This window comes from Diadema setosum, chromosome 7, assembly GCF_964275005.1.
Source record: "Diadema setosum chromosome 7, eeDiaSeto1, whole genome shotgun sequence".
In the NCBI taxonomy this organism is placed as follows: domain Eukaryota; kingdom Metazoa; phylum Echinodermata; class Echinoidea; order Diadematoida; family Diadematidae; genus Diadema; species Diadema setosum.
In genome coordinates, this window is record NC_092691.1 from 10,078,710 (window position 1) to 10,097,896 (window position 19,187).

The following is a 19,187-nucleotide window of genomic DNA, read 5'->3' on the forward strand; positions in this document are numbered from 1 at the left end:
GAATTCCTCTTGGAATTACATGCTCTTTCATATTTCATAAGAGGTTTCTTATTAGCTCACAAAAAAAGGTTAGAAACGTGAAGCCTAGGGTGGTATTCTGAGACCGTTTTGTCTCTGTTGTTAGTCTGTTGTAGCAAATCGGTATTCTGAACACCATTTTATCTATGTTGTAACTTCTGTTGTAACTGCTGTTGTAACTGTTTTATCTTGCGCTCTCTTTGCCTGCGCATACCATTGTTTTGGGGTATGCGCACGCGCGTAACTTTGGGCGCAAACCTATGCACCCATTAGTTTACACAGTATTCTGAAAACTGTTATGTCTTCTGATGTAACTCATACCACACGCAAATTTAGGCTTCTGAGATAAAACAGGGTGGAAGGTGTTTTAACTCTGTTGTAACTTTCGTTTTAACTTCTGTTAGATAGTGAGATAATTCATTAACTCATTAAATATTGTGGTATGCGAGTTCAAAAAAAATAAAAATAAAAAATATAAAAGCAATGTATGTACAGAATGGCAAAAGATAAAGCAGTTTGACAAATGTAAACTCATTCCACAATACAAAATTTGGTGATCAGTAACCTTGCAAGATTACGCGTAGCATAATATGCACATGGTAAAAACACAAACCCATAAACAGAAAGGTTACCGACACCGCCGGCAGTTTCTTTTAAGCAGTAAAACACAAACTCACAAATACAAAATTTCCTAATCCATGCCATAGACCTTCTTTTAGAAAGTTTCCTCTGAATTATACTTAATCGTTATATATAAAAAAGTAAAAGTCATTTAACTCTATTTATGGTACCATGTATGATTATTCATCTTTCAAAATATTAAACTATTTTTTTACATGATTTCACTATCTTCACCAATACAAATTCATTTTAAGTACCTTTGGGTGTTTGAAAAATATTTCTTAAAGTGCTTGTTTTACGGGAAATTAAAAAAAGCAGACATTGGATGTTAAAATTTTCCCAAAATCAGGAAGTCAGTTAATCTTCTGAATGCCGTGAGTGCCGTTAACAAACAATGAATAGTTAAAAAAACACAATAAGCGTTATGATTTCCCATCCCTCTAATGGACAATCCTGTACAAATAATAATGATAACAATAATGATAGTAACAATGATAACATGGCATTGCAAGTACCTATCTGAGTTTAGAAGCATCTATAGTTCCCAATAAACCATGAAATTTGGATTCATCTCATGAACGGCAAATATCTTATTATTTTTTAAACAAAATTTGAAATAAAAAGACTCGATTTGAGATAGCTTTTCGATTCCCCCTACTGCACCAACTATACGTCTAAACCTGTAAGAAGGCATATATGATCAAGCTTCTGTTATAACCTTATTTTTTTCTGGCTCTCTTTACCTGCATGTGCCATTGTCCTATTATTGCGCACGCCAGAGAATGAGCGCTTGTTAAAACGTGCAAAGTTAAGCAAGGCGCATTTGCCCAAGGGAGCAATCTTATTGGTTAAAATGTCTTAGATGCTACTTCTTACAATATTTCCTATTGGATATGATTATTTGGGTGGGCGTGGCTTTCGCGACTTACAACACCGTTAAAACAGTTCTCAGAAAACTGATTTACAGCTGTTTTAGCGGTGTAGTAACTCACAGACTTACAACAGAAGTTACAACAGGGATAAAACGGTGTTCAGAATACCACCCCAGGTCTTAACCATAACTACACCATCCCTTTAACTGCTTACTCATTCTAAATGAAGCTATACAATGTATAATGTTATATTTTAATGTATGATATTAGATTGATCATAATTTGCGTGTGTGTGTGCATTTGTGCATTTGCATGTTTCTGTCCGTTCCTTGCTGCATCTGATCACGCCCCTTTTTCCTCATCTCTGATGTAGCCCCCGGAGGTTCGCTTCCAGTCTCAGCTGGAGCAGCTGGCAGCGATGGGTTTCGTGGACCGAGACGCCAACATCCGGGCGCTGACAGCGACCGGTGGAGATGTGACGGCCGCCATTGACCGGCTTCTTGCGAGATGACGGCCTTGACCATCTGTACCTACATCTCGTCTTGACCCCTCTACCCCCCTCGCTAACTCGTTTGACGAGGTGAATTCAAAATCATCAATGATAAGTCGTTGATTCTACTATGAAGGAAGTTGCTTGTTATGTGTGGCTAAAGGAAGAATGTTGGCCTGAGATTTAAGAAGGTCTAAGCAGGCCTATCGGATATTTCACTCCGCTAATGGCTCCCAGTTAGCCCTATATTCACAATTTTCACAGTAGGTGCCAGCTCTTAACAAAGAAAAATGGTTGGAGTTAATTCCATCAGAAATTCTCTATTATGTAAGAAATAGTATTTATTCATTGAAAGAGTTGTGAGTAATCATTGCAGTGAATGCATATTGTGATGCGTAAACATCTTGGCCATACCTTGATTTACACAAGGGAATCCTTTGCTTTTGAATCACTGCACACCCTTATAAAGAGTTGTGTCGCGTCCGTGTGTCAGATAGGAAGGACATTATGGAATATTTCACAATTTTCTCCATCTCTTATATCTCACACTCTCTCTTCGTATGTCATTACCACTCACCTCACCGTGAATGAATAAGCAATGTCAGATCTGATGACAAAATGATCAGTAGGTACTCCCTTCTCTTCTATTTTGTTTTCCTCTCTTTGCAAGTAGAGCTATAAGATGTGATGTCATGCCACCTCAATTCTTTAGGAGTTACTGCAAAATCTAAGTGTAAATTCAAACATGTATCATACCCTATCTCTCTTGCATCATAAGCACTAACTTCACCATTGTACGTATAGCAGTGTGATATCCAGTGTATATGTGTGAGAATCTCACTAATGAAGTGTACATTCGTGTTGCCCTAAAGCTCCCTTTTTTTTTGGGGGGGGGGGTTAAATTTATACGTATTTCCAAAGTTTAATCGCCAGACAATATTTTGTGCAGGACAGATTACTCCATTATCATTATATGTGGTAAAAGTCAGTGCTTACAGAGGTTTGTTCCTGCAAGTCATATATAGCATTCAACTGTCCAGTAGGAAAATTTGTTTGTATGATGGTATGAGCTGAGATTTGTGAGAGAGTATGCAATTGCTGCCTTAAGTTTCTTTGGCTTTCTGTAGACTCTCAGTGTCAGCAATGCAAATCAGCGCAGAGAAGTGAGAAAAATTCCAGCTCGGTCCAGCCTTGCGGATGCTGGGATCATGGCTTGCTATCTTGCTTCCACATAACAAGTCTACATTTATCGCAAAGAAATAAAGCGCTTGAATGCAAAAGGAGTTAACTCCATTTATATGAATTTGAGATATTTGCGATTAACCCGTTGAGGACGGTTTGATTTTGCTACAACACACATTTCCCATAGACCCCTGCCCGAGTATACTCGGGACTCGTCCTCAACGGGTTAAAGATGCTATAAAACACAGAGAAAATGATTTGGAAATATGGGATATTATTTATCATAACTGCAAGGAAAGTCCTTGTTATGCAACAAGTGAGATATCACGGGAAAGGTTTTATTTCGCTCTGATGAAAGATTTTTTGAAATTGTTTAAAAATGGCACTTAATCCATGTTGTGATCAAACTCTTTAAATGCACAAGGCAGTATTCCACACAGATGAAAAATTGTAGTGGCAGAAGCATAATACGATTATCTTTACTGAAGATGAGCACACATACGTGACCATGCATCACAAAACCTATAAAAAATCGCCAGACATGGATTTGTGAATAAGAGCAGATTCTGAAAGAACAGACTCTATGTTTTAAAATGATGTACAGCTCAATACAAATGGACTTTCCTAACCTATGTAGATAATGGAAGACAGTGCACACTCTGAAAAAGTGTTTACTGAGAAGAGACCGGAGTTTACAGTATATTCACGTGTTTAATCTCACCAAGCTGTGCAGTGAATGGAACCCCCCCCCCCCCAAGAGAAAAAAAAAAATAAAAATAAACAGGACGTGAAACTCCAAGGCAACCACTATGAAGGGATAATCAGATTAAGCTGAAATTGTGCATCTTTTATTAGCACATTCTATTCATGGTTTATACCAACTTTCGAAGCAGTATCGGCATCCTTTCAAAAGTTATTAGAGTTGAAAGTGAAGAGTGTGTAAAGGAAAAGGGGCCTCTAGGACATACCTACGCTGTAACCACACTATTCTAAAAAAGAAAAAAAAAGTGATCTAGAAAAGATCTGCAAAAACCACAGCTTCCCATTCTTTACATGATCCCAAACTTAGTAATAATGTAGAAGAATAGTTCATTTTGAAATTATCAGAACTAAAAATGTACAATTTTGACTCATTTCACCTTATTCCAAGTCCTCACTTAAAATCCTGTGCACCATTTTGTTGGTGTTGTGATGCAGGGTCACATATTATGTTACTGTGTCATAGTCTGTAGTTCACGTTTTATCAAAAAGGTTAAAGAAAGATAAAAAGAAGAAATCCCTTGCTGGTCTTAGATATTGATTTCTGACATGTATATTGGGATAGTAATTATGGCTGGATGTCACATATCCTTTGCAAAATAATTGACCCATTGAATAGCTCGTAGGATGATTTGCTTTCGACATTCGCCTGGATATTTTGTTTTATTTTTTACTCTTGGCAAGAAGCTGCAATGCTTGTTTCATGTCTGTACATAGAATTATTGATGGTGTTGGAATGTTTCGTATGGTGTTTGATTCATTCAAGCTGCAGTATATTGACACTTGATTGTACCAAGCGATTATAATGTATGTCAAGATTTCCGTCGAGTACTAGGTTATTATTGAGGTTATTCCGCGTTTTCTGTATTTTCCTTTTCATTCATTTACTGGTTTATTCATTTTAGCCTCAGGATTGTAAAAAGATGTGAGGCGTAGATCACAACAAGCAACACCATGTTCAGCATTCACACTTCAGACTAAAATGTAGTGAATATGCTATGAATATACTTGTAATTGTGTTTACAAACTATACTTTAAATCATATGCACCTGTTTTGAGACCCATGCTATGAAGCCTTCAGAGCAAATGTAATTATGCATGTTATGATGTGTATACAAGCCTCATACATGTACCTTATCATATGCACACATTGGCCATAGACATTTCGCCATATTTCCAATTAATTTTGTGGGCTGCCTTAGCGCTGCTAGGAAACCACAAAAAGTGGCTGCCATGTGTAATGATAAGATTGAGTTTGCTTACATTAAGCAGCTCTCTGCTATCAAGATATACACAGAGTGAAGGATTGGGTGGAACTCAAGACAGTTGTCAAAGCGTAGAAATTTGTCTAAAGAAGGAAACTATCTACATTTACCTTCTTCAGTGAAGGTAAGAGAAAATACTGTAGGTGTCGACCAGTTGATATATACATTTATCTGCTGAGAGTGAACTCAGTATGTCTACTGTAGACAGAGTAGCAGCTACTGCTATGTTTTTGCGTCCCATTTGTACGTTAAGCAGCCATGAAAGCTCTAATTAAGAAGCAATTCTTATTGTCGTTGACTTGAGGGACAGAAATAACTATTTTGTGTAATCCATGCTGTTTTTACTTATTTTGGGCGGCATGGTCATGAGCAGAGGGTTTAAAGAAGTAAGATTGGGTTGTTTTTTTTTCTGTGCCATTCCTAAAGTTGTTGTTTTTTTTTTCCCCTACAGCATCAGTTTGGTTTTATTTATCTACAGGGCACGGTACCTGCATGCATACAAATTGTACATGCACAATGTGAATGCACACACACCTGCCAATGCTAGTGTACACAGAAAACGCTCTCGCTCAAAAGAATGTTAGTAGTTGCACCATTGTCTGATTGATTCACACCAGAATGAAATACACTGTGTTGTTGATGTAACCCTGAGAAGTGTAGGGCAAATTCATTGTTTCCACACGGAATACTGTCACCCAACAAAATGATGTCTGTTGCCTTTCCAAATGGCACTGCAGTACAACACAAGCAAAGATGAGAATTGGGGGCCGTCTTTTGTTGGTTCTTTTGCTGCTCCATGCCTGTTATTTTTCTATATTTGCACCACATAATGTCAAAAGGACACAAGAGGCGATCAATAAAGCCCTCTAAACACAGATGTAGTGCTCTTGCGTTAAAAAGAGTCAACACTGCCAGTTTATGTAATAAGCAGCAGCTTGCAGTCTACCAAGTTGTACACTGTATTGATGAAGGCGACATTGGTGATGTGGCAATATCTGGCACTATGATTATGATTCGGGATGATTGTATGTTTTGGAGAGATGAAGAGTGTGTGCTTTGCACATTGTTATATTCAGGGCCTCTGGCCAGTTTTAAGTTTGTCCTTGAAAGAAATTTTACAAGACGTGGAGCCCTGCAGGCCCAAACTTAACTGATAAAATGAATCCTGGCAATTCTGACAGTGCATTTTGATGTTGATATTTAACACGATATCTTCTACATGATGTGATATGATGTGTATTTGGGGAGAGTGTTGAATAGAAACAATTTCTTGTTACAAGGTGTCCAGCTATCATGTTTTGTTTTCATTACTATACTTTCTAAGTGTGGCTGGAGATCGGGCGGAGCAATTTTGAACTTTACTTATCTGAATGGCCGAGTACTTTTCACTGAAGCTCTGACAGGTTCTAACACTCATTTGCACAATTGACACTAGTGTACATTTTCATTGTCTATAGATGAATAACCCAATTTAGCACGCATTAATCATTGATGATGGCAATGTTGTGCTATGCTTTGTATACTTGTGAGAAATACCATTTGTTTCAAAACTAGTGTGATGCATACAACTAGCAACTAATAAAAAAAAGAAATATTACAAGAATCAAAACCTAGAATGTGTGTATCCTTCACACCAATTTCTATAGATGTTTTCTAGCTAACGTCAGACTGTAATTTGTATGCAATTCTGTAATGTTTTGACTCCATGCATCATGTCACATACTTATCTCACTGTGTTGTACATTCTTTCTCTGTCCATCCAATTAAGAGCTACACATGAATATAAACGATATCATCTGTAAGTCCATGTAAGTGTATTTCTCAGTGTTATTCCCTCAAATCAGACATTGTATAAATAATGTAAGATTGTCATTAAAAGAGTCATTAAACAAAAGAGTGTGAATGCATTTTCTATGTTTGTGTTTGGTATTCTGCAGATTTTACTGTTTGTGTATACATAGTGGAATGCGAGTTCAGATTTCATCTTCATAAGTTGTCTCTGTGCACATTTTACAAGATATAATAAAAAACCTTTCAGGGAAGTGAAACCCAAATATACATGTGGATTGAGTGAATGGAACAATAATTAGTAGAACACTTCAGGTAAATTTGTGGAAGATTGAACAATCAGTTCTGAAGTTATGAATTGTTCAAGTTTTGGTGCCGTCGTCACTGGATGAGAAGACTACCACAGTTCGTGACGTCACGCATCGAAAACAAAATAATGAAGATAGCATTTGAGAATTTCCAAAAATTCATTTTTTTTTTAATGAAAAAAAAACCAACACATTCCCCTGACTTGTAACTGACACACATTGAGGGTAATATTAACTTTGCTTTCTGAAAGGGGCAAGTCAAGTGCTCTTTTATTATGCTGCAAAAGTAAACAAATTTTTGAATAATCTGTGTATTTTATTTACGCTGTTCTCCATATCAAAATGGTGTCACAAAGTGTTGTAGTCCTCTCATCCAGCAATGGCTGCATTAACACTTTAAACATTTAAACTTTCGATCAGACAGTCCAATTTGCCTCAAAGTTCACTAATTTGTTCCATTGATATTGCTGCATTCACTCATTTCACATATATTTTTTAGTTTTATCCTTCCGTGGCTATCTGTGAATAACCCGTTGAGGACGAGCTGATATAGCTACAACATGCATTTCCCATAGACACCTGCCCAAGTACATACTCGGGACTCGTCCTCAACGGGTTAATACTTTTGTTAATCATGTACCACTTTCCATGTTTGTTCTGTTCTTTCAAAAATACATAAATTTGTAGTACAACAGTGTTTTCTCAGGCCCTTCCATTTCTTTCCAATTATTCCTGCAAAGGATAATTTACAACTGGATTTCAAGTTTGTGTTGGAATTCATGAAAATCTACAAATCTTCCTTCATCTATAGAACAGAAATACAGCAATTTTACTGGAGCCAGGACATGGCAATTGGTAATGGCCAAATTTCATAAACTGTAAAAGTATGAATTTTTGTGTGAGACTACATCTCCCATGACACGATGTACATGCAAACATAAAAGCCTGAAAATTGGTTGCTTGTTATATGTAATATAATAGTTTATATTTTGATTTTGCAGAATTAAATACATGCAAAAGTCATCTTACCCGACCAAGCATGAAAAATTACTGTACTTGCGCAAGCATTTCCACACTTACAGTACACTGCAGTACTAACTATTGCTTAAATCATTGATACAGCACTGATGAATGTCTATAGTTGTTAAATGTCTTTACTCATTCTGTATAGATTGCTACTGATTAGCCCATTTGCAATGTTACAAAGTTACAACAACTTTCTGCTTTACATGCATGCTCAAACAACAAGAAAACATAAATATGGGTTGATCAAACTCTTGGGGCCATAATAAAAGCACAATAACAACACTCGAGACTACAATCTCGAGCCTTAATTAATGTTAACCTTTGTTAAAGATCTGTGTCCAGGCAAGTCTGTAGATTATACATGTACCAGCATCAAATACAGAACATCACATTTCATGTCTATTGGTTCCAAATGATCATAAAACAAACCATGTCTCCTCAGAGAAACTCCATTCCATGCAGAAGATAAATTTGACAAATAGAATAAAAGGCAAACAGGGCAATAAGTGTTTCATGAAATATCTGACAAAAACTGAGAGTATGAATACAGTGGACTCCTGCTATAACGAAGCCCTGGGCCCCATCTCATAAAGACTTGTGATTGATGCAAATCAATCACAACTTTACGAATGAATGCAAATCCATCTTATAAAAAAAAAAAATATGATTGAAATTAAGACAGAGAACTGCAATCAATCAATCACAGGTTGCGATTCATTGCGGCTTTTAAGAGATTTGTGATCGATTGATTTCTATCACAAGTTTTATAAGACAGGGCCCTGGGGACCGGCAGCTTTCTTTCGTTACATCAAAATTTCATTGTAACCGAACAAATAAACAATCAAAACATGTAGAGCGGATGATGTTCGGCCTGAATTTTTACTCGTTATAACCATGTTCATGTTAACGGGAGTACACTGTATAAGAATGCAATTTCCAAAATTAAGGGTTTTCCCAACCCTAGTGATACCAGCTCTAATTACATTATACAAATTAGATGGGTTGATAGTGCCACTGCTCCACAATTCCCCAACTGGCATTCCAACAAGACTTTTCTAAATCAAGATCTTAAGAATTAATTAAAAAAAAACTCACATGCATACACTTCTGATCAAATTATTGCAGAGATGTGATGTAGCAGTGTTGAGCTTTTTTTTTTGTGTTTGTGTGTGTGTGTGTGTGTGTGTGTGTGTGTGTGTGTGTGTGTGTGTGTTTTAAACAGAGTTGTTATCTATATTGTGGAGATACAGCAGACAAAAGAGATTGTTGCACTTCTTTATGAACAAACCGGTGGTTTTATTTGTCTGCGAGCGAGTCTTCTGTGAGAACTAATTCCTGTTGCCATGACAACCTGATCAAATAACAACTTCTGGTCACATGAAGATGATCTGGGGCTGACCTTCATCCAAGTTTGGTACACTAGCATTACCCTGGTAATTGTAGTCACTTTGGCAGGAGCCAGGAACCTACACAGTTACAACAACATTCTTGTTACAACAAAGTAAGCATTCATATATCAATTTTTTTACCTACATAATACCTTCATTTATATACTTTTACTGTTTGGCTATAATGAAATTTCCATATAATGAAAGAAACTGCCGGTCCTGAGGACTTAGTTATGATGGGAGTCACCAGTATATACATCTTGAAGAGATTAGCCCCTACTTCAAAACCCTGTAACAATGTTCCACCAAAGATGGTGGGACCATTTACTGTGATAGGGCATTTTATTGAAATTGATCATAGCATGGGAATACTACATACAAGGACTAATGACAAAGAGCTTTTTTTGATCCCATCATCACACTGCCACCCGATGATGTGCATCTTTAAATAAAGAGCACATGCAGATGTTTGGACAATGACTATTGCATACAATCGTGCATCATCATCACTGACATAAGAACCGTTTCCCTCTTATTTTTGGTCTTATTTTGCTGAGGTGCGTTTTCAGACTCAACTGCCTTAGAATAAACATCAGTGATGGGGAGCAGCAAACCTGGAAACATGACACAGTTTCTGTCACAAAATTGGTCACTAATGAAGTGGACACCTGTGGTCATGTAACTTTGCTTAATGATAAGGCATACATGTCGTCTGCAGTTACTATCCATGTTTACTCTGAAGCAACACTTGTGTGAAAAATTAAACAAAGAATAAATTACAAATCACACACAACCTGCCAAAGTATTTACTTTCTCTTGTAATGTACGTGCATTTCAAAAATGGAATTTATACTTGCGGAGTGATTTCTCACTGTATACTGCAACTCTTAATTCAACAGAGTTACTCTCTTCTGTGCATGTAGTTTTTAGATTTCTCAGTGCCGTCCTGTTTCTATCCAGCCTGGCTGTTGGTGGTGATGATAGGATCAAAGCACTAAAGCATGTTTACATATTTTTTTTGGGGATACTTTTGACAGAAATACATGCATAATTTACTTAACGAGCAATAAATGTCCATGTGTAGTAGGTCCATGATTATAGGATGGATTTTCGAGGTAGGGATGACCTATAAAAAGAATGTAATTCTGCAAATATGCAAAAGATTTGTCAAAAAAACTGGTCAATCACAACTCATGAACACAGACTTTGATATTAAAAGCAGATCCATGGGGATGATATTAGGCCAGTATTGGGTAAGAAATAGGAGTGAGTACATAAGATCAATGTGCTATGCATTTTTAAAATGTAATAATTACATCATTATTACAAGGCTAAATTCTTGGACACTACTAAGCTATTAATGGGGACACTGGTAGAGACGTCTGGTGAAGTGGTGAAGTTTTAGCTGAGAAGCATTGCACTAAACTGAATGTAAACACTGCTACCAATAATGTTTTGAAAATGCCATTAAGAGGCTTTGACGTTTCAAGCATTAAGGTCAAGGGGTCAAAGTGAAATACATGTAAGATACAGAGTATGGAGTACAGCACACTCAACTCTGAATGAGTGAAATTCATGGGAGTTAAACTTCTGCCAAAAATCTATAAAGTAAATCCACAGATAAAAATATGAAAAATGTGTGCTCAGACGTTTATGCAAGTAAAATTTTGCCCAAGACATTGCTAATGGATTAAACTCATGCAGAGTTAACCAGATTGGTGAAGAACTAAGGGGGACCACACAGACATATTTAATGACATTAACTGGATGATTTGAATGGGTAACTTATCCTATTACCAATGGAAAATCTGTTGGTTTTGTGCAAAGTCTTTGGGGATTTCAGAAATGATTCATATGAACTTGGCAAAAGCATATCCCATAAATTCATTTGATTTTTGCAAGAGAACACCAAACTCACAATGATGTTGTATGCTTATCAGCACTTATCAGTTTAACAAAATTTGTATAGAGAAAGAGTTTACCAATACATCTCTCCAGACGGAGTGTATGTGCCAAAATCTTTGGCAAACCCAGGCTTGAACGTACATAGAAAAATCTTTACGTAATAGCATGTACTGGCAGTGCAAACTCTAACTTCAGTTGTATTGTATACCTTGATAACTTTTGAAATAATTTACTATTTACACATTCTGTCTTCATCTAAATTTAAGATGAAAGTTTATAAGAAGGCTACAAGGCACAAGTTCTTTATGCTAATAGACCATTAAATTCACTTTTACCACTCCTGACCTCCATGAATTTGTTCCCTCAATAAGGGACAGTCTGTACCCCTCTCTATCTCTACCATTGATATGACCATGATGAAAGTCCCTCTTTTTTGATGTTCAATGCATTGCGATGACTACAATATGACAGATAAAGTATTGGTAGAAATCTCCTTTTTTTATCAAAGTGGAAGACAACAAACTGTGTCACAAATAACCATTCACTGCTCATGAAGACTCCATGCTTGAGTTGAGTTTTGGAAGGGTTCACATGCAATCCAGTGCTTTACTCAAACAGTTCACAACTCGATGGAATTCATGAATCTGAAGTTTTCAGCGTGAAAATGTTGATGACCATCTATTGAATTGGTCTGTGTGCCTTTCATCTAAACACTAGTAGCATGCATGAGTGATAAGACTAAGTAGATATTGTAGCTGCTTATATTTTTGTGAGTATAATACTTCACCAATAGAGACTGGTGAGACAATTTTGTGAGAGATTGAATTTGCAGTCCAGAACCACATTGACAGAACAATAAATATGCATCATGCCTTTTTAGGGGAACAGTTACTCGAGTAGTGTTTTCTGACTTTGGAGAAAATACACAGCCCGGCTGTATCTAAGGGTAGCAATAGTTTCATGAGTTGTCCATTTCACAAATATCTGTCGACTCACGGTATCCACAGAATAAAACACCTCAAAATATACCACACATACAGCCATGAGATTGGAGTGACAGCTGTCAGCCTGGTACAACCACTTGTTTTGATACTTGACCACATTAAAACGAAAAGTTCATAAGCATACATTTTGTGAGCATTCATGGAGGTGCAATTTTCACAAGGCTGATGAATAACACTCAAAGAAGTCTGTTCAGGCTCATCATGATGTGAGTGCAAGTTTGTCTCCCAAGCCTTCCAATGTTGGCATCTGAGAAGGAGAACTACACTTAATCTGAAGATTGACAAATTTGACCTTCCATTTATTGTCTGCAAGGGGATCCCTGACCAGGCCAGTATTCTGCTCAAAGACTCCAACACAGTTGCTGGCCTGATGGAGGGTCCCACACACCATGGTCACAACGAGACCATGTGACTCGCTACGTCCCCTCGTCCCGTCCGGCAACAAGTTGGGGTTGAATATTAGCTCCTCGTCGCTGACAAGGCACTTAAGTCTGTTTGCCACAAGGTCCGGGCCTTCGTAGGTTTCCAAATCTTTCTGCGGACCACGAATAACGTAGAGTTTGAGACACGCGTCCGGTAGAAAGTGCTGGGGTCCCCAATCTGCAGTTTGCTGTGCATTCATTGGATGCATTAAATTCAGCTGGGAAAAGAACCAAGATGAGAATTGCTTTGCCAGCTCCTGGCTCCAGTGTGTTGTGTCCGTTTCTTTGCCACCTTTATGTAGACTACTAGTACTTGTGTTTTCTCTACGCTGAGAGGCGAGTGGTCTTTCAGCCCTGGATACCTCCTCTCTCTTCAACTCACACTACGGGAAAAAAAAAATGGGTGAGACATTAACTTTTGCTAACCTGAATGTCATGTTTGAAGCAGTAAAGGTGCTTCCTAAGCCCCCAAAATGAAATCTGACAAAGAAAGGGAAGCACAAAGATATTCAACTACCAGACAGATGCCTCGCAGCAGTTGTCAAAGAACTGTTTTAGTATGTCAGTGTGTTGAGATGTATGCTTTAGAATCAGTGTATATCAATCACAGTTTGGCTGTCCCTATTCAACTTTTTGAGTACCTAAAATCAGGACATTGCATTGCTTTTTTTTTTCCAGTGTGATAGGGCATAAATATACATTTTGAAAGACAGGCTTGAGATATAATGTATTCTGAAATCTCTATGGAGGGGTAGGTGGTACTGTCAAGATGAATAATGTTTCAATATCTCTTAAAATTAATCTTATGTCAAGGTAAACTCATTTTTTTTTTCTTTAAAACACATTTCCCCAGTACACATCAACAACAATAATGTTATCTTGACATAACACTTTAAAGTTCAATGCTACACCATGTTCACACTGACTATCATAAATCCTGAGCAAAATTTGACCAACTGGTACATATTTATCATAAAAAAATAAGAAGAAATGGACATTTATGGCATTTTACAATTTCCCACACTTTCCATTGCATGGTGGTATTGGTCACAAACTAAAATTATATGAAAGGAGGCAATTTAGATTTTATAAGGTGATTTAGCATTGACTCTATGTGTCTTCCATAATTATATCAAAAGTTTCAATAAATGTCAACAATATCTATTTGATTGTGCAATAACATGGTCAAATGGATATATGTGAGACCATAACACCAGCATCTCAATTGTAACTTGGCAGATGTGGATGCCTCTAATTCTACATGTCCTGTGTCCTAGAAGATGTGAATCCAAAATTTCTTTTTAATCTCAAGTCAAATGTTTTAGCAATATCTACCCTTCTCTGCGATTTTACTCTCATTTAATCTGAGCATGTTGTGAAATTGCACTGTAAAGTTTGTATTGAAGTGGAAAGCACAGAGTATTATGTACATGTGTATCTTTTGCCACGCTCACAGACTGCTCAGTTACTGGAGGCGATTGCCAGTATTCCATCACCCTTCTGATCAGCGCAGATTTATCAGATTGCGGTGAAATTGCCACATCGCACTCAGCAAGGTAGGTGAAGAGCAGGTCACGTTTGACGAGCTTGCGTCGCAGAAACTGCTCGGCATTTTCGGTGTACATAATGATGGCTTTGATGGCTTCTGTAAACACACAGCAGTATGAAATCCATTTTAATAAACATATTACTACATAATGACATGAGTAAACAAGTTACTAAACGCATGTATTCTACAACATCAATATATTTGGTACACTGATTGAAATATAAAAAAAGAAAATCAGTACATGTACTTTAAAGTGCACTTAACAGACTATATATAGTGAAAAAAAAAAAAATGAATGGCTGCGTACATTTTTTTTGGGGGGGGGGTACACATGGTTGGTGTGTGTGCAGTGTGTACAGCTTATGCATTAATTATTATTTAAAAAACAACAAAGTTCATTCCACATTTATGCATCCTGCAATTTCAAAACAGTACCAAATCAGTATGAATTTAGAAATTAATGGGAACCTGACCTGTTATCCAAAAATCATTGTATGATAAATCAAATGTGAAGCCTATATTGTATTTCTTTTGGTTGCGAGGAATTTACTTCAGGAAGGATTATACAGTGTATTGAATTTAGGCCTAGGTATGGTTCTGATTCTGTTGTAAGAGTAGCTGAAACAGCTTCTTTACGCAAGTGACCACCATCAACTTGCTGATATACGTGTACATTTCAGTTTCACTTTGCTTCGTAGAGAAGTCAGCTAATTCACATATGAAGGTTCACGGAAAATAGTCCCTTTCCGAATTCACAAGTCTGAAATCTGAATAATATTTATCTATTGAGCCAAACCCTAAAGCAGGAGGTACTATAAAACGAGGAATGTTCGCGTGCATTTTAATTTCGCGAATTTCGCGAGCGCCAAGATTCACGAAATTAAAATGCACGCGAAAATTCTTGTCTACACCATATGCATTGAATGCCAGTGGCATTTCGCGAAAATTTCATGCCGCAAAAAAAGCCGTCGGCTCCAATTCGCAAAAAATTCATGCCGCGAATATATCATGTTTTACCATACAGTAAATTCAGTACCTGGTATTCAGTGTTGTAAAGCACATACTTATGGCTACAAATGCTGAGTACTAGTTCCTACAGCACGGCGTTATCAAATTACAGGTTAGGCTACTTACAAGCAAAGATAATCTCTTTGCTTCCAGTCATATAAAAATCTAGGGTGCATGAATTCACTTTAATACACACAGTCTGACGTCTGCGGACATAATCAACTGCTCAACAAGGGGTCAATAAAAGAGGTAGGCCTAGTTTTATATCCCGACCAGATGCAGTGATAGTGCATTAGTTACTAGGCGTGGCCTGTCGCAATCCCGAGACGTGTTGTGTAAGTTTATACAAATTCAAGAGAGGCAGGTCCAGATGTTTGTAAGAATGTAAGATGGACCTATTTCTAAATTAAGACTACCGGTACTAGTACAGAACTAGTAGTAGGCCTAGTACTACAGTACTTACTGTACTAATTTACTACTAAATACTAGAAATCTAGTGATTACTAGATCTAGGTCTAGATTAGAATACACCACAATCTGTCCAGCCACATGTAAATCTATCACTGAACAAACAGACGTGGTTCTGACACCTATTGTACATGTAATATATGGAATATAACGACTTTACAAATAAGAGGAACAGATTCGGAGAGGTGGTGCAAACATTTTGGATATAGCCTAACAACTAGGGTGGTAGGGGCATTTTTCACAACCTCATCACTCCGATCAGGAAACGCCTATTGCAGTGCATGGGACTAAAGTTGTAATAAAGCAGCGCAAATCCTGCCTTCGTCTCGCAGAGTCGAAGTAAATTTTAGGCCTAACAAACATGTAAATAAACTTACCTCCTTTACTTTGTAAGGTAATAAGGTGATTCGTCACTGTACTTGCCAGCTGCTTCAGTTCTTCTTGGGGCATTTTATCAAGCAACATTAGAACACCCTGTTTTTCTCGTTTAGACAACATTTTGTTTACTGGCTGCAGCTGTGACGTACGTGAGAGCAGAGGTGCTCGGAACCGCGGTACGGGAGTACATACATTTTTCCAAGCGGGGAATCCCCACTGGTACCTGTGTTCCTCCTCCTCCTCCACGATGCACCACCACCACCACCACCACCACCACCAGGGAAAAAACAAAAACAAAAACAAACAAGCAACAAACAAAAAACGCTGACACAGAGACTGATGGACATGAAAAAATACGCATGATGGACATAATTACGTCACAGCTGCATGGAGAAAGGATCAGTGGAACTCTGCAGTGAAGAGATTTTTTATTTTTTTATTTTTTTTTTTTTTCGGTTGGACCAAGGGAGGACTGTGTCGAGCGTTCTGACAATAACTCGTGAAACTGGTCATTGTAGTTTCAATATCCCCCAAATAAATGAAGTGAAATGAAGGTATTTAATGATACGTGAAGAGCTGACATTTTTTTTTTTTTTTGAGGGGGGGGGGGTTGATTAACTTTTATTAAAAAATTATACAGAATCACACTATTTACAATAATTTACATGATTGAAATAACACAAGCACTAGCTAGTGATTGTGTTATTATCTTTCCTCCAAGCATCCGAGCAGAAATTCTGCCTAAGCCGAAGCGAGCGCATTCAAACTCAATGGCCCCCTTTTTTTAAAACAAAATTATTACTCTGTAATGTTCAGCGCTGAACACTGCAGAGTAATACCTTGAATACTTTTGTATTAAAAAAGGCATTGAGTTTGAATGCGCTCACTTCAGCAAATAGGCAGAATTTCTGCTCGGATGCCTGGAGGAGAGATAATGGAGAGGAAGTGGAAAGCCCCATCTATCGCAGTATACGGCACACTGAATACTAGTATATCGGGACCAAGAAGACTGGAAGACGACATGTGACATGTGTCAGTTACACTTTCTCCTTCTCGGGCCCAATAATATTTTGGTCCACAGATGGGTTACATAGCACACATGCAAAAAAGAAAAAGAAAAAGAAAAAGGATTTCAATGATTGGAAAAAGACACACTATCGTATTTTAACTATCGTACTTTAAATCAGTGTGCATAGGCTTTTCTTTTTTAACTGTTCATCATGTATCGCTCGATACTCCTCCACAGTCCCCCCTTTCACCTCGTACACTCTTTCTTCTCCGTACTCCGTATCCCTCCTCCTCTTCATCAACACCACGATTCCCAACTTCAGTGAAGAAGATATAGTTCTCACAAATAGCTTATAGGATTAACAGCGCACCCTTTTGTTTATTTTCGGATGAAATGACCCAATCTATTTTCCAATAATTGGACCTTATTTCACTTTCAGATTAAGGAACATTATTCGTATTTCATACTTTATTCTCTGATAAACGGTTTTATTACTCCATTTGATTTTCAAATGAACAAACCTTATATCACGTCATTTTCTTTAATAATAATAGTAAATATATACATGTATATATATATATATATATATATATATATATATATATATAGAGAGAGAGAGAGAGAGAGAGAGAGAGAGAGAGAGATACTTTTGGATTGAAAAGGGATTTATTATTTTAAGTTTGGCTTAACGATCTGTATTGCATTCTCCCTATTCTCCCTAAACCCTATTTCTTTTCTGTATTATGATAACTAACGTACATATATATTATGTTCTGAAGTTTCTGATCATTTACCAATATTCTCAATTTGTGAATGTAAATTGGGTCGTAACAAATTACGTGATAAAATATGGTATTATAAAGAGTCAAAACGTAATGTGGAATTGTTGAAACAGAATTTATTTTAGAGGAATGGACAGATATTTATAGCATTAATAATGTTAATTTGGCATATAAATGTTTTAATGATAAATTGTTGTATTATTACGAAAATAATATTCCTTTATGTAGAATAAAAAATAACCGAAGTAAACCAAGAAATCATTGGATTACAAAAGGTATTTTGAAATCCATAAACACTCGTAATTTTTTGTATAAGTTACATATTCGTAACCCAACTGAATTTAATTTGAATATGTATAAAGTTTATCGAAACAAATTGACAAAATTAACTCGTTTATCCCGTAGATTATATTTTTCTGATAGAATGAAAAAGGTTTCTTCGAATACTAATGCAACATGGAAAATTATTAAAGAGGTCCTAGGTAAAAAGCCTGATTCTCCGCCAACGGATGATATCACATTAAACGGCATCAAAATAAATGATCCCAATATGTATGCTAACTCATTTAACTCATTTTTCGTTAACATCGGTCCGGAACTTGCTACTAAAATTAGCAATACTTCTGCTCATTTTACAGATTATCTTTTTGACCAAAATCAAGAGTCTATTTATTCTAATCCAACGAGTCCCAGGGAAATCATTAGTATCACTAAATCTTTAAATTGTTCTAAATCTTGTGGTTTTGATAAAATAAGTATGATGTTATTGAAAGAAATAATTTATCCACTAGCAGAACCGTTAAGCCATATATTTAATCTTTCTTTATCACAAGGTATTTTTCCTGATCTGTTGAAAATAGCGAAAGTTAATCCTGTCCATAAAAAAGATGATCGTCATGAAATTAGTAATTATCGTTCCATTTCTTTGTTGCCTAGCATATCCAA

At 36.8% G+C, this 19,187-nt stretch overlaps 2 protein-coding genes across 3 annotated transcripts in view; one reads left to right on the plus strand and one right to left on the minus strand.

The window, feature by feature from the left end:
* Nucleotides 1–7,101, plus strand: part of LOC140230816 (ubiquilin-1-like) — a 29,575-nt gene extending 22,474 nt beyond the window's left edge. The window contains exon 13 of the mRNA XM_072310956.1: nt 1,885–7,101. Within this exon, the coding sequence (XP_072167057.1) occupies nt 1,885–2,022 (138 nt within the window). The 3' untranslated portion in view covers nt 2,023–7,101. The remainder of the gene's footprint in view (nt 1–1,884) is intronic.
* Nucleotides 7,102–9,617: 2,516 nt separating this feature from the next.
* On the minus strand, nt 9,618–16,571 carry LOC140230398 (uncharacterized protein C3orf38 homolog). 2 transcript variants are annotated; one of them, XM_072310547.1, is made up of 3 exons: nt 16,451–16,571; nt 14,503–14,693; nt 9,618–13,431 (listed from the first exon to the last, which is right to left on the minus strand). In XM_072310547.1, the coding sequence occupies exons 1-3, from the start codon at nt 16,569–16,571 to the stop codon at nt 12,826–12,828; spliced, it is 918 nt and encodes a 305-aa protein (XP_072166648.1). In that variant the 3' UTR covers nt 9,618–12,825. The 2 variants fall into 2 exon arrangements, with proteins under 2 accessions (XP_072166648.1, XP_072166647.1); XM_072310546.1 differs by having other exon boundaries at nt 14,479–14,693.
* Nucleotides 16,572–19,187: the final 2,616 nt, after the last annotated feature.

Bases quoted from the DNA above. Each gene is read 5' to 3' on its own strand.
- LOC140230398 (XM_072310546.1), bottom strand. From the start codon at position 16,571: ATGTTGTCTAAACGAGAAAAACAGGGTGTTCTAATGTTGCTTGATAAA. The intron at 14,694-16,450 runs GTAAGTTTATTT...GTGTGTTTACAG, and splicing joins TACCTTACAAAGTAAAGGAG to AAGCCATCAAAGCCATCATT. The intron at 13,432-14,478 runs GTACATAATACT...TTTTTCCCGTAG, and splicing joins GCGTGGCAAAAGATACACAT to TGTGAGTTGAAGAGAGAGGA.